Source organism: Spermophilus citellus (genome assembly GCF_964194105.1).
Source record: "Spermophilus citellus genome assembly, chromosome: 9".
NCBI lineage: Eukaryota > Metazoa > Chordata > Mammalia > Rodentia > Sciuridae > Spermophilus > Spermophilus citellus.
The window spans coordinates 6,965,606-6,979,349 of NC_138191.1; the positions used below are offsets into that span (position 1 = coordinate 6,965,606).

General features: G+C 51.1%; 2 protein-coding genes across 3 annotated transcripts; both read left to right on the top strand.

Annotated features, from left to right (window-relative positions):
- The first annotated feature begins 6 nt into the window (after positions 1–6).
- Positions 7–5,650, top strand: LAMTOR2 (late endosomal/lysosomal adaptor, MAPK and MTOR activator 2). 2 transcript variants are annotated; one of them, XM_081305259.1, is made up of 4 exons: positions 7–211; positions 499–661; positions 3,219–3,308; positions 5,461–5,650. In XM_081305259.1, exons 1-4 carry the CDS (start codon positions 144–146, stop codon positions 5,602–5,604), a joined length of 465 nt encoding a protein of 154 aa, XP_081161385.1. In that variant the 5' UTR covers positions 7–143; the 3' UTR covers positions 5,605–5,650. The 2 variants fall into 2 exon arrangements, with proteins under 2 accessions (XP_081161385.1, XP_081161386.1); XM_081305260.1 differs by lacking the exon at positions 5,461–5,650 and adding an exon at positions 3,528–3,721.
- RAB25 (RAB25, member RAS oncogene family) lies at positions 5,570–13,032 on the top strand. Its single transcript, XM_081305258.1, has 5 exons — positions 5,570–5,709; positions 9,737–9,932; positions 11,194–11,387; positions 12,226–12,306; positions 12,720–13,032. Exons 1-5 carry the CDS (start codon positions 5,667–5,669, stop codon positions 12,845–12,847), a joined length of 642 nt encoding a protein of 213 aa, XP_081161384.1. The 5' UTR covers positions 5,570–5,666; the 3' UTR covers positions 12,848–13,032.
- The last annotated feature ends 712 nt before the right edge of the window (positions 13,033–13,744 follow it).

Below are 13,744 nucleotides of genomic sequence, written 5' to 3' on the forward strand. Positions count from 1 at the left end.
AGGGGCGCTAGGCTGGCGGGGAGACTACAAGTCCCAGGGAGAGGCGGAGCGGGGCCCTAGGTGTACGGGAAGCGGTAGGCAGAGGTTAGCGGCGGGCAGCTTGGGGGCTTGGGTGCAGGAGCCCAGGGTTAGGAGCTGCAGGCATGCTGCGTCCCAAGGCTTTGACTCAGGTGCTAAGCCAAGCCAACACTGGAGGCGTCCAGAGCACCCTGTGAGTGCGCTTCGAGGACCCGACGGCGAGTGCTGGAGCGGGGCCGTGCGCGGCTGCTGCGGGAGGGTTAGGGAAGGATCTCCACGAAGGGAGGCGGGGGCAGAGGCGGACAGTCGCTGCGGGAACCAGCATGAGAGCCCCTTTGGGAACGGGTACCCGGCGTGCAGGGCACGGTCCAAGACACACTCGGCCCAGACCCTGACTTCCTAGAAGGGAGGAGGGTTAGGAACCCAGGCGTTTTGCTTCTTCCCCTGAGCGTGTCTGTATCCCTCCCCGCCCCTCGCCAGGCTCCTGAATAACGAGGGATCCCTGCTGGCCTACTCGGGCTACGGGGACACGGACGCCCGGGTTACCGCAGCCATCGCGAGTAACATCTGGGCCGCCTACGACCGGAATGGGAACCAGGCATTTAATGAAGACAATCTCAAATTCATCCTCATGGACTGCATGGTATGAAGAGGGGAGTCAGACTTACTCTGTTCCCTAAGGGGATCTCAAGAGGGAGATCTGGATGGTTGGAAGGGTAGGGAGATCTCCGGAAGATTATTACTAAGATTTGGTCAGCAGCAGCATTTGTAATAGGCAGGACTCTGGGAGTCTAGTGGTGGTAAGGAAGGAGCCCGAGACCTCTGGTCTGTCTTGCGTTTTGGTCCCAGCCAATCACTTGTCAGTTATGGATCCTTGGGTGAATCACTTAACCTCTATGAGCTGCCTTACCTCCTCTATAAGGACTGAACAGTAATTTCTTATGCCCCTCCCCACTTCCCCAGGTGTTGTGAAAAATCAAATGAAAGAATGGTTAGATTTAAACGGAGTGTGATCCAAGTGTTGTCATCTGCTTCTTGAACCACAGCAGAGTCTCTAGACCCCTTCAGTTTACAAAGAAAGGAAATGAAGTGCAAAAAGAGGAAATGTGAACTTCTTTGGGACAGGAACTATCTCATTCATCTCTGAATCTGTTCAGTCATCAGGTTCCTGCAATGTTCTTAGAACTAGTGAAAAACTAGCAAATGGAACAGGCAAAACCCCAGCCTCATGAAGCTTACAGTCTTTTTTTTTTTTTTTTAAAGAGAGAGTGAGAGAGGAGAGAGAGAGAGAATTTTTTTTTAATATTTATTTTTTAGTTCTCGGCGGACACAACATCTTTGTTGGTATGTGGTGCTGAGGATCGAACCCCGGCCGCACGCATGCCAGGCGAGCGCGCCACTGCTTGAGCCACATCCCCAACCCTTACAGTCTTATATTTTAAAAATAAGTAAAACACATTAGGCTGGGCACCATGTTGCATGCCTGTAATTCCAGCAACTGAGGAGGCTGAGGCAGAAGGATTGCAAGTTCAAAAGCAGCCTCAGCAACTTAGTAAGGCCCTAAACAACTTAGCAAGAACCTATCTCAAAATTTTAAAAAAGGGGGGTGGGGACAGGGAGGCTAGGAGATATGGCTCAGTGGCTAAGCACCTCTGGTTTCATATATATATATATATATATATATATATATATAGAGAGAGAGAGAGAGAGAGAGAGAGAGAGAGAAGGAAAAAAAAACTAAAATGAGAAAAATGGGGTGAGGGTGGTGTGTATCAGAGGCCTGAATAAGAGACCTGAAAAGATCTGAGATCTGAAGGAAGGTGCGGGGGGAGGGGGGTCAGGGCAAGCTGTTTAGCTATCTGGAGGAAGAACAGTGAGTTTCTATCAGAACAGCAAGTACAAAGACTGGGGCAAAATGATGCCTGGTCAAGGCTCAACAAGGCTGGTATGGCCGGAGTGGCATGAGAACGGGGGAGAGTAGTAGATGGAGCCGGAGAGGCAGGGGTGCAGTGCCTGGTTCCCATCAGGGGAATACCTAGGGAAGGTGTGCAGAACCAACCTGAACAGGCCCTAACGGTGAACTCCCCAGGAAGGATCTCTACTCCACTACCTACTGTTCCCCATCCCATGCCCAACCAATGCCATTTTGGTTTAACAAATGACTTCTACTATTGCATAGTGTGGAGTTGGTGCTATTGGCAATGATTTCCAAATATTTTGACTATAACCCCAGCCATACGAAATGCATTTTAAATCAGAGCTTATTACATATATGCATCCACTAAAAAGGAAGTTTCTTGAAACAGTACTTCCCTTACTACATGAGTTGGTTTTTTTTTTTCTTTTCTTTTTTTAGTACCAAGGATGGAACTTAGGGATGCTTAACCACTGAACCACATCCCCAGCCCTTTATATATTTTTTTGTTTTAAGACAAGATCTCACTGAGTTGCTTAGGGCCTTGCTAAATTGCTGAGGCTGGTCTCAAACTCACCATCCTCCTGCCTCAGCCTCCAGAGCTGAGGGATTGCAGGTGTGCACCACCTTGCCCAGATGCTGCTGCTGCTCCTTTTTTTTTTTTCCTTTCTTTTTTTTTTTTTTTAATGCTGATCAAACCAGCCTGGGTTCTATCCCCATCCCCAGTACAGAAAGAAAGCAAGCAGACAGACAAACAATAACATCACCTGTTGGATAATTGTTACAAGATGTAAAACTCTTTAATCAGCCAGGTGCAGTGTTGCATGCCTGTAATCCCAGGAGCTATAGAGAGTAAGGCAGGAGAATCATAAGTTCAAAGCCAGTCTCAGCAACTCAGTGAGGCCCTAAGAAACTTATTGAGATTGTCTCACAATAAAAAATAAAAAAGGGCTGGGGATATGGATCAGTGGTTAAGTGCCCCTGCATTCAATCTCTGGTACCAAAAAATTAACAAACAAAAACAAAATCCAAAAGACTCTAAGAAAAAAATCTTTAATGTATATATTAATGCCCCTGCTGACTGGGGATTCAGAAAGAGAAGTCAGGTTTCTGGGAGACTGTTCCCTAGGGTAAATAACCTCACATCCAGGACTATGACCAATGCTTGTCAGTTGAACCTCTTGCTGTGCTAGGGCATGCAGTCTCTAGAGCCTGAGGAACTGTTGGGGAAGGGGGACTCCAAGTGCCAAGCAGAACATCCCATCCCATCATATGATCCCCACAGGAGGGCCGTGTAGCCATCACCCGTGTGGCCAACCTTCTGCTGTGCATGTATGCCAAGGAGACAGTGGGCTTTGGGATGCTGAAGGCCAAGGTATGTCTGTGCCCATCTCTTCACCGCTCTGGGCCCGGCCTTTGTGCTCTGTCGCCTGGTCTACTCCGATCCACATTCCCTTTCTGGAGTTCTGTCTCCTTAGTCCATGTCTGCTGTGGGTGAACTCCCAAGAGCAGGTGGTTGCTCAGTATGTCTTGGGGATCAGACTGGGTTGGGATCCCTCTGGGTGGAGACTGATGTGTGCTCACCCTCTTGCAGGCTCAGGCCTTGGTGCAATACCTGGAGGAGCCCCTCACCCAAGTAGCGGCATCATAATGGGCATTGATGGAGGCTGGGGTCAGAAAAGAGAGATGACCAGTCAGAGGGGCAAGGCCTCCTGGGCAAACCTCCTGAACTGTGGGGGAAGGGTGGGCTTTTGTATTTTCCAGAATAAATGTTAACTCCTGACTTGTTTCTTGGCTACTTTCTTGGATGGAAGGAATCAGGGATGGCCTAGAGGATTCCTCATGTTCTACAAGAGTGGATTTCCTGGGGCTGGGGATGTGGCTCAAGCGGTAGCGCGCTCGCCTGGCATGTGTGCGACCCGGGTTCGATCCTCAGCACCACATACCAACAAAGATGTTGTGTCCGCCGAGAACTGAAAAATAAATATTAAAAATTCTCTCTCTCCTCTCTCACTCTCTCTTTAAAAAAAAAAAAAAAAGAGTGGATTTCCACCCATCCTTCCTTCACTGTGACATCCCATAACCTGATGGTTCTTGGCTGGTGCAAGCTTCCTTTGCCTATCCAGTGGTGACCTTACCTAACCTCTGCCGCTCAGAGCAGAATCTTACCCACCTAGTGGCAAAACCTTAGGAGTGAGCTCAGATGAGCAAAGAACTGGTTAGGTTTGGAAAAAGAATACATGGAAGGCCCTGGGAGTTTAGTATCCTTGATTGAGGTTTTGAAAGGGTCCCTCTGACTGCCCAAAAGGGGGCGCCATTCCTTTCCTCTTCTCCCAGGTGTTCAAAGGCTAACCCAGACCCTTTCCAGGAAAACACACACACACACACACACACACACACACACACACACACACACCCGTATAATTTATGTATATAATTGAGACAGGTTCTCACTAAGTTGCTGAAGCTGGTCTCAAACTTGCGATTCTCCTATCTCAGCCTCCTAAGTCACTGGAAGTTACTGGTGTGCAACATCATGCCTGGTCCTTCCAGATCTTGAAGCTCTTTGCAGACAAAATGCCTTTGTTGTGAGACCTCGGATCCCAGACAAGGAGTAGAATCCTAGAAGGCTGCCCAGAGGCTCTGATCTCCAGATCCTGCCTCCATACTCACCCCGTCTGCTCTTTCTGCCTTACCTCTTCCCTCCTCAGTGTCCTTAGAGCAGGTCTGTGCTGGTGAGTCCCTTGCCCCAGTGCCAGAGGAAGGGACCAGGCAAGTAGAAAATTCAAAGTCCCAGCTGGGTGCCGTGGTGCACACCTGTAATCCCAGCCGCTTGGGAGGCTGAGGCAGGAGGATCGAAAGTTCAAAGTCAGCCTTAGCAACTTAGAGAGGCCCTAAACAACTCAGCAAGACCTGTCTCTAAATAAAATATATAATTTTTAAATGGCAGGGGATGTCATTCAGGGGTTAAATGCCCTGGGTTCTATCCCCAGTACCAAAAAAAATAGAGTCCAGCTCCACCCTGGGTGAGAAATACTGCCCATCCCAGGCCCTGGCTGTGAGGGAGGGGCAGAAGTCTGGCCAAGATGCAGCTCCCACAGCTGGGCTCTACACCTGGGTGGCTGGCAGTCCACCAGCCCCTGCCCCTTTATTGCAACAACCCTTCTCTGGTCCTCCAGCAGACTCCTACCAGGGCCTCTGAAGGAAAAGTAGGCCACCAAGTGGATTTCTGCTTCCCAAGGAGCTGTCTCTCTTCCACTGATGGCTGCCCCACCTCTCCCATGGCTGGGGCAGGAGCCAAGCAGCGCACACTTAGCTCTCAGCAGCCTCTGTCCAAAGACCCTGTCCCCAGCTTCCCTACTGTTACCCCTTAGAGTTGTCTCTCCCCTTGTGGGAGCCCAGGCTGAGGGCAGACACCCAACCTGTCCAACCTGTCTGACGTCACCCTCTCTCCACCCACCTGGGCCCCAGGTCTCCAGCGCCCGCTCTTCCTGTTCTCAGCTTCCGTCTTCTCGGTTTCCACCCAGCACCCCACCTGCCAGAACCCAGCCTCCTGGACCTGGCTGGCTTTGAGTCGGTCCTCAGTCCCTTTGGCTGTAGAAACCATCCTGCCCCCAATGAGAAGAGAAGCGGGTCCAGGTCTCTTGAGAGCTGAGCGTTCGGGGCATTGAGCTGACGCACACACTGTGACCTCTGCCACCGAAGACATCTGCACCTTCCATGCAGAGCCGAGATGGGGAATGGGACTGAGGAAGATTATAACTTTGTTTTCAAAGGTAAGTTGGGGTCCTTGGAGAGAGAGGAAGCTTGAGAAGACCAGGAATGAATGAATAGAGTCAGAGGGGACCCCCTCCTGCTTTGCTTCTCTTCCTAGGACTCCCCACATCTCCTGATTCCCCCCAGCTCAGAAAGGAAGGTGCAGGAAGTGAAGGAGGGTCTAGTGACAGGGAGCGAAGGTTCTGGAGTTGCCAAGTACGCCCCACTGTTGTAAATAACGATGCTCATCAGGCCTTTATACTGCCCTCTTGGCCTCGTTCTTAATAGAAGCCCGGATCCCTGGGAATAGTCAGACATTGCAGCACAAGAGATGCAAGTCAGACTTCAAAAAGGACTTTCTTTCTGGATAGAGGGAGAAACAAACATTTGACAGGAATAAAGTCGTTTTTTTTTTTTCTGGGCAGATGTATGGAAAAGGAGAGAAAGAGATCTGTCTTTATTGGGCTAGTCTGTAAATATACAGGAAACACACTGAGGAAGTATAATGAATTTGGAGCTGGGTCTGATAAAATCCAGGGGACTCCTGGCACTGAGACCTGAGCTACTATCCCTTGGCAGATTCCTGGACCTGAATATTAGGCACTGAATTCAACTTGGCTGTCTCTGGAAATACGCACATATCCTTCCTTCTTTACCTTGGCCCCTGTGTTTGGTTCCACTGTGATTCCCCAGAGCCACCTCCATACCTCCTCTAGGGCAGGGTGGCCTGGTAAAGCTCTGATCCCTTTCTAGGCACCCCACCCCACCTCACCCCATTGCCTTCCCCGGCCGCAGCCCCACCCTTCTTCAGGTTGGGGAACCTGTACTTCTGGCGTCCTTCCCAGGAAGGAGAAACAGAGTAAGGGTTGACAGGAGTCTGGGTTCCCTGACTAGGTACCAGCCACTAACTCATTAATCACCATAACGACCCCCAAAGTTATCCTTCATTCTGAGAGGAAGCACAGCATGAGGTCTCGGTCCTGCCACTTACAGGTTAGTGTAGGAGGGCTCACCAGAAGCTGACTCTAAGGTCGGGGCGGCCCCGTGTTGATCAGGGACGGACTCACACCTGGGAGAGCAAGAGGGAGGAGACAGGCTTGGGAAGAGGGAGAAGTCAACCACACCAACAACTCCTCAAAGCCTGGGCCAAGGCTGCGGGGCTCTGTGATGACCTCACCTTGCTCAGCCCCCCATCAAGAAGGGACTGTCAAGGAAAGATATGACTTCCAGGGAGGTTGCTGTCCGCATCAGAGTCAGCCTCTGATGAAGGTGACAGCTGGAGGCTGTCCACTGCCTGCACTCCCTGTGGTGGGGTAGGTGGGGGATAATAATAATGGCACTTACCTCAGGGCATTGTTATCTGAGGATTAAATAAGTTAATATGTGTAAAGCTTTTAGGCTGGTGCCTGACACTTAGTAAGCACTCAATAAACGTTAACTACTAGTAACACCTTTTTTTTTTGGGGGGGGGGGTTCCAGGGATTGAACTCAGGAGCACTCGACCACTGAGCCACATCCCCAGCGCTAATTTTGTATTTTATTAGAGTCAGGGTCTTACTGAGTTGCTTAGCACCTCGCTTTTTGCTGAGGCTGGCTTTAATAAACTCGTGATCCTCCTGCCTCAGTCTTCCAAGCTGCTGGGATTACAGGCATGTGCCACCGTGCCCGGCTAGTAACTTCATTTTACAGATGAGGAAACTGAGGTTTAGAAGCAGAATAAGTAACTTACAAAAGTTCACAAAGATAACAAATCTTACTATGATATATAACTATAATGCACCAATAAAAAATAATGGGGAAAAAAGTTCACAAAGTCAGTAGAACTCAAACCTAAGTCTGTCTCTGAAACCCTCATCTTGAGCAACTTTAGGGTCTTAGGACAGAGCCTGAAACCCACCCACTGGGAGGGATGAAATTGAGATGAGGTTTCCAGTAGGAAGAGATAGGAACACACACACAGACACACACCTCTTATCCACACATACCAAGAAAGAGCTACTGGCTCTTTCTTGCCCTGTACAAATAAGGATTTTTTTTTTTAATTTTTTTACAAAGTATTTTTTTTTAAGAGAGAGTGAGAGAGGAGAGAGAGAGAATTTTTAATATTTATTTTTTAGTTCTCGGTGGACACAACATCTTTGTTTGTATGTGGTGCTGAGGATCGAACCCGGGCCGCACGCATGCCAGGCGAGCGCGCTACCGCTTGAGCCACATCCCCAGCCCCCAAATAAGGATTTTTTAATGCTGGAAGAGGCCTTTATAAGTGTATAAACAAGGAAACTGAGGCCCAGGAGAGCCATTTGTTCAAGTTCACATAGCCCCTTGGAGCCTGAGCAGAGACCAGAGTTCAAGATATGTGACTCCCAGTGGTTGGGTACCAGGCTGCCTTTCCAGAACCACCTGGGTGGCCTCCTCCAATGCTGGGGGCTCAGGTCAGTGTCATGCAATGTGTGGGCTGTGCTTACATCAGCCCCTCATACCCTGCTGCAGCTCCTGTACTGCTCATCAACCTAAAAGGTCTCTGTGGCCCCTCTAGTGGTCCTTTTCCCTGAAAACCCAAGGCAGAAGCACTGGAAGGTCAGCAACAACCAAACATATCAGTAGTTTTGTACATGGGGGGTTGGTTGTTATTTTGGTACCAGGATTAAACTCGGGGGCACTTAACCACTGAACCACATCCCCAGCCCTTTATTGTATTTAATTTAGAGACAGGGTCTTACTCAGTTGCTTAGGGCCTCACTAAGTTGCCAGCTGAGGCTGGCTTTGAACTCAAAATCCTCCTGTCTCTGGAATTACAGCTGTGTGCCACCGCACCTGGCTGTTTTGTACATTTGCTATATTCTGGGCAATATCTAATCTGCTTCTTCCAACAGCCCATAAGGTAAATACTATTGCTATTCACCCCCCATTTTTCATATGAAAATAAGGTTCAGAGAGGTTAAATAGCTTCCTGAAGGACACAGAGCTAGTCCAACACCCAGTCCTCATTCCCTTGCTTTTTTTTTTTTTTTTTTTTTTGTACTGGGGATTGATCTCAGGGACACTCGACCCCTGAGCCACATCCCCAGCCCTATTTTGTATTTTATTTAGAGACAGAGTCTCACTGAGTTGCTTAGTGCCTTGCTTTTGCTGAGGCTGGCTTTGAACTTGTGATCCTCCTACCTCAGCCTCCTGAGCTACTGGGATTACAGGCTTGTGTCACTGTGCCCAGATTAGTTCCCTGCTTTTAAGCATACAGTGCAGGATCTCTTTAGGGTCAACTGAATTCTTTATTTATTTATTTATGTACTGGGGATTGAACCCAAGAGCACTCTACCACTGAACTGTATCCCCAGCCTTTTTGCTTTTCCCTTTAAAACAGGGTCTTGCTAATTTGCATCAGCTGGCCTTGGATATGAAATCCTTCTGCCTCAGCCTCCTGAGTCACTGGGATTACAGGGGTGCACCACCCTGACTTCTTATGCACAGTCATGGGCACACATAACTCCCTACCTTACCCTTGCCCACATATTAAATTGTCCCACATATTAAATTGTCCACCTATTAAATTGTCCCCCTCACACATACTTCTGTTCATATCTTTGTTGGCTATGCAAATAATACACACTGACCCTCCCTCCCCACGTGTCTGCTCAGCTAATGCACAGAGACATGCCCAACGTTCTTGTACTTTCCAGCCAGAGATATGTGCTGCCCCATCCCTGTTCATATTTACCCACCTCAGTCACCTTTTCACATGTCACCCAGAAGAGTCCACAGATTTCACTCCTCCCAGCAATGCAGGCTGACCGTCAGCCAGGGCTCTACGGAGCAGGAGCAGGCCTGCAACCCTCGCAGCACCTTTGTTTGATTTAAACTTCTGACCCCTCTGCCCTCCACGACAGATGCATTATGCGACTTGCTGACCCAAGTCTTTGCCAGGAGAACGGGCTCCCTCCTCAGTTTGGGGAGCTCAGTTCTGCCTTTCTGCTGGACAGACCCTCCCGGCTCAGGTGGACTCAGGGCCCCTCTGCTGGGTGCTCAGCCCTTATTTCCCCGCTCTTCCAGTGGTGCTGATCGGCGAGTCAGGCGTGGGGAAGACCAACCTGCTGTCCCGATTCACGCGCAATGAGTTCAATCACGACAGCAGGACCACCATCGGGGTGGAGTTCTCCACGCGCACGGTCATGTTGGGCACCGCAGCTGTCAAGGCTCAGATCTGGGACACAGCTGGCCTGGAGCGATACCGAGCCATCACCTCGGCGTGAGCCCGGGGCCTGGGGGGATGGTGGGTTGCTTGCTGGAGCCCTGGGGGAAGTCAGGGACACCCCTGAAAAGTGGAGGAGCAGGGGGAGGCGCAGGAGGCTCGGCAGTGTGCTCCCAGAGGAGATCATAGGAGATGGGCAACAGTGTGAGGATCACAAGTTCGAGGCTAGCCTCAGCAATTAAGGGAGACCCTGTTTCCAAATAAAACATAGAAAGGGCTGGGGCTGTGGTTTGGTGGTAAAGTGCCCCTGGGTTCAATCCCTTGTGCTAAAGGAAAGGGAAAAAAAAGTCCTTGCCACAATTTACTAAGCCTTTGCCATGTGCCCAGGAAAGTTCAAAGAACTTTATTTATACTTGGCATTTTATGTAACCCTTCAAGTACCCCTGAAGAAAGGTGCTATAATTAATCCTGGTTTAAATACAGGCAAGGGGAAATGAAATCAGGTGGAGCAGGGATGGGGCAGGCTCTGTGGATCAACAGCGCCCCCTGACGTCAGCACTCCATCTGGCCATATTCATCTGACCACAAATGCTAAATTGGAGTAATTTATAACATCTCAGAGGACAACGGGAAGTTAGGGTTCCTGACACCCATTCAAAGTGTCTTTTAGTCAGTATCAGACCCAAATGTGTAAAAGGTGCTCCAGGAGTGTGTGGTGGGGGATAGCAGCTGTCGGGGAGGGTTATGGTCACACTCACACACTCATCACTCTTGGTCACTTGACATCTTGTGAGCTTAGTTGATTAATCAATAAACAGAGAAAAATTATACAAACCGAGGCTGAAGATGGCTATTCCGGCTCCAGTGGGAGGCTGGACGCTGGCAGAGATGCCCTGAGTGGCCAGGTCAGGGACCTGTCTTTGAGAAATGGCCATCAGAGAGAAGAGTGCACTGTAGGTCGAGGAGCCCTGTGACAAAGATCTCCGAAGTGGGGCATCCAGGAGGCACACTTGGCCAGAGCCCGGAGGTGCGTTGGTGCAGAGTACTGACTAAAATCAGGACAAAGGACCCGAGGAGTGGCAGGCCTTTGAGGGGCCAGTCAGGTTCTGAAGCACAGAGGTGAAGCTCCAGAGCCCGAGACCAGCATCCCTGGAGCACATGGCTGCTCCCTTGGGGTCTGGATCCCTGAACCCCAGTTTCTGTGTTTCTCAGTATCTGGCATTCTGCTCTCAGGCCTTTTGGCTCCGGAGTCTGTTCTGAGGCTGGGGCCAACACCCCTGTCTGTCCTGTTCCTGTCTGTCCTCCCACTCCCACCCAGGTACTATCGTGGAGCAGTGGGGGCCCTGCTGGTGTTCGACCTGACCAAGCACCAGACCTATGCTGTCGTGGAGCGCTGGCTGAAGGAGCTCTATGACCATGCTGAGGCCACTATTGTTGTCATGCTTGTGGGGAACAAAAGTGACCTCAGCCAGGCCCGGGAAGTGCCCACTGATGAGGCCCGAATGTTCGCTGGTGAGAGCCCACCCCCACCCAGTCTGACTCCTCCGGTTTGCCCACACCCCACCAGCTCCATCTTTTCTAGTCCCCACTCTCACCCCGGGGCCCCCAGTGTGGGTTTCCTCCATCTGGGCCCCTGGTTCTCTATCTTCATCCACTGTTTTTTTTTTTTTTTGTACAAGGATTGAACCCACAGTTTTTTAACCACTGAGCCACATCCCCAGCGCTATTTTGTATTTTATTTAGAGACAGGGTCTCACTGAGTTGCTTAGCACCTTGCTTTTGCTGAGGCTGGCTTTGAACTTGCGATCCTCCTGCCTCAGCCTCCCAACTGCTGGGATTACAGGCCAGCCCAGCGCCATCATGCCCGACTTCCATCTAGTCTTGCTCAGTGTCTCCCAGTACTTCCCTCTGGGACCCCGCGTCTGCCATCATGTCCCTCCACTTGCCCTGAGATGGTCTTCCTCAGCAATCATTCATAGTTAATTTTAGGACAGCCCTTCCCTGCAATGCTCAAAGATGCTGGTGGGCTCCCCTTGGTCATCTCCAGTCACCCTTCCCCCAGGGCTTTTCTAGGCTTAACAGCAGCACAAAATAGTGCTTCAGGGTCCCCGCCCCCGTGGCCCAGCCTCCCATCTCCTCTTGTTGTTACTAGATGTGAGACATGGATGTAAGTTCCTTCATTCTCTCTGATTCAGTTTCATAACTACCTGTCTCAGCGGTTGTTTGAAGGATTAAATGAGTTACTATATACCAAGGATTTAGCACATAACACATTAAGTTGTTGTTGCTGCTATTATTGTTATTACTGCCTTTGATCCGACAGTTAATCGAGTGTTTCCATTCCTGGCAGAAAACAATGGGCTGCTATTCCTGGAGACCTCAGCCCTGGACTCCACCAATGTCGAACTGGCCTTTGAGACTGTCCTCAAAGGTTAGAGCCTGCCTCCATTTGGCACCCTCCTTCCATCCCTGGGGATTCAAAGGGCAGTGGTAGAAATGCAGACACTCCGTTAAGCCCACTGTGGGCTCCCCCTCCAGAGCTGTAGCACCACTGCACAGGCCCCTGGGCCCCTGCCACCCCCCACCCCGGGGCCTCTCACTCAGCCTGCAGCTGAGGGAAGGAAACATAAAGCCACACTTCCCAGGGGAAAGTGAGCAGTTCCTTTTCCATTCAGGTAAGTAGAAGGGACCTGTGTACCCCAACTCCACGTCCTTCTGGCAGAACTGCATGTGTGGCCAGCCCCTGGTTCTCAGAATGGACACGCAGAGTGTGTGCGTGCAGGTGGGTGTGTGGGTGTGCACCGCCAAACTTTCGGGCCTGATCACTGCTCTCCATCCTCTCAGAGATCTTTGCCAAGGTGTCCAAGCAGAGGCAGAATAGCACCCGGACCAATGCCATCACCCTGGGCAGTGCCCAGGCTGGGCAGGAGCCTGGCCCTGGGCAGAAGAGGGCCTGTTGCATCAGCCTCTGACCTTGGCCATGACCAACCCTGCCCGCCACCCCCATGCTTCCTGAAGCTCCCCACCCCACCCCCATTGCAGGACTTTCTCTGCCCTTTGGTTCCCTGTTCACAGCCCCCCAGAGCCCTGGGGTCCTCATGCCCCTCCGTGCATATCTTTATGAACTATCTACCCCCACATAGGCTAGGACCCTCAAATAAAGCTGTTTTGTATCAATGCCTGGCCGTCTTACTGCTTCCTATGGTTCCTCCTCTTGCACTTGTCTGTGCCTCCTACCCAACTTTGGCCCCTCCTCTGAATCCCAGATCCCCTCTCCTCCTCCTCCTTCTCCAGTCTTCCCCACCATCCTGACTGTCCCCCAGGGCCAGCTGCCTCTGGAGTTCTGTGGTCTGGGGACAGTGCCAAGGGAGAGGGAGGTGCTGCCCTTCCCTCTGCCAACCTCCAGGGCAGGTGGGGAGGGAGGACAGCCTGGAGGGGAGGGGTATCTGGAAGGCGAGACAAAGGAAACCATCGGCGGGCACCATCTGGTGCCCAGGGTCCTGGTGCCAAGAACTGAGGTCACGCCAATGCCAGGGGCAAGAGGAGGAGGCTGAGGGAGATACAGGAGAGAAGGGGAGGCAGGGCTGGCCCTGGATGTGTGCTGGAAAGGGGCTTTTAAGGCTGGGAGGTTGAAGGCTGGAGTCCTCCATCCAGTCTCCTCCCTCTCCCCAGAGGGATGGATTGAATCTAGCAGGGTGAGTAGGGGAGGCTCTGGGTTGCTCAGCCCTCTGCATCTTCTTCATGGAGCCTGGGAGAGGAGTCCAGGCAAGGGCTCTTCCCCTTGCTTCAACCTCTCCAGTTCTGCAGGGCAGGGTAGGAGGTGCGGACACATCTCCAAGGAAAAGAAGGGAGTAAATGTGGAAGGAAGA

What these genes read in the sequence shown, in the direction of transcription:
- LAMTOR2 (XM_081305259.1), top strand. Translation starts at nt 144, where the DNA reads ATGCTGCGTCCCAAGGCTTTGACTCAGGTGCTAAGCCAAGCCAACACT. An exon ending in TCATCCTCATGGACTGCATG is followed by an intron (nt 662 to 3,218) that starts GTATGAAGAGGG and finishes TGATCCCCACAG; the next exon opens with GAGGGCCGTGTAGCCATCAC. An exon ending in TTGGGATGCTGAAGGCCAAG is followed by an intron (nt 3,309 to 5,460) that starts GTATGTCTGTGC and finishes GTTTCCACCCAG; the next exon opens with CACCCCACCTGCCAGAACCC.
- RAB25 (XM_081305258.1), top strand. Translation starts at nt 5,667, where the DNA reads ATGGGGAATGGGACTGAGGAAGATTATAACTTTGTTTTCAAAG. An exon ending in TGAGGCCCGAATGTTCGCTG is followed by an intron (nt 11,388 to 12,225) that starts GTGAGAGCCCAC and finishes CATTCCTGGCAG; the next exon opens with AAAACAATGGGCTGCTATTC. An exon ending in CTTTGAGACTGTCCTCAAAG is followed by an intron (nt 12,307 to 12,719) that starts GTTAGAGCCTGC and finishes CCATCCTCTCAG; the next exon opens with AGATCTTTGCCAAGGTGTCC.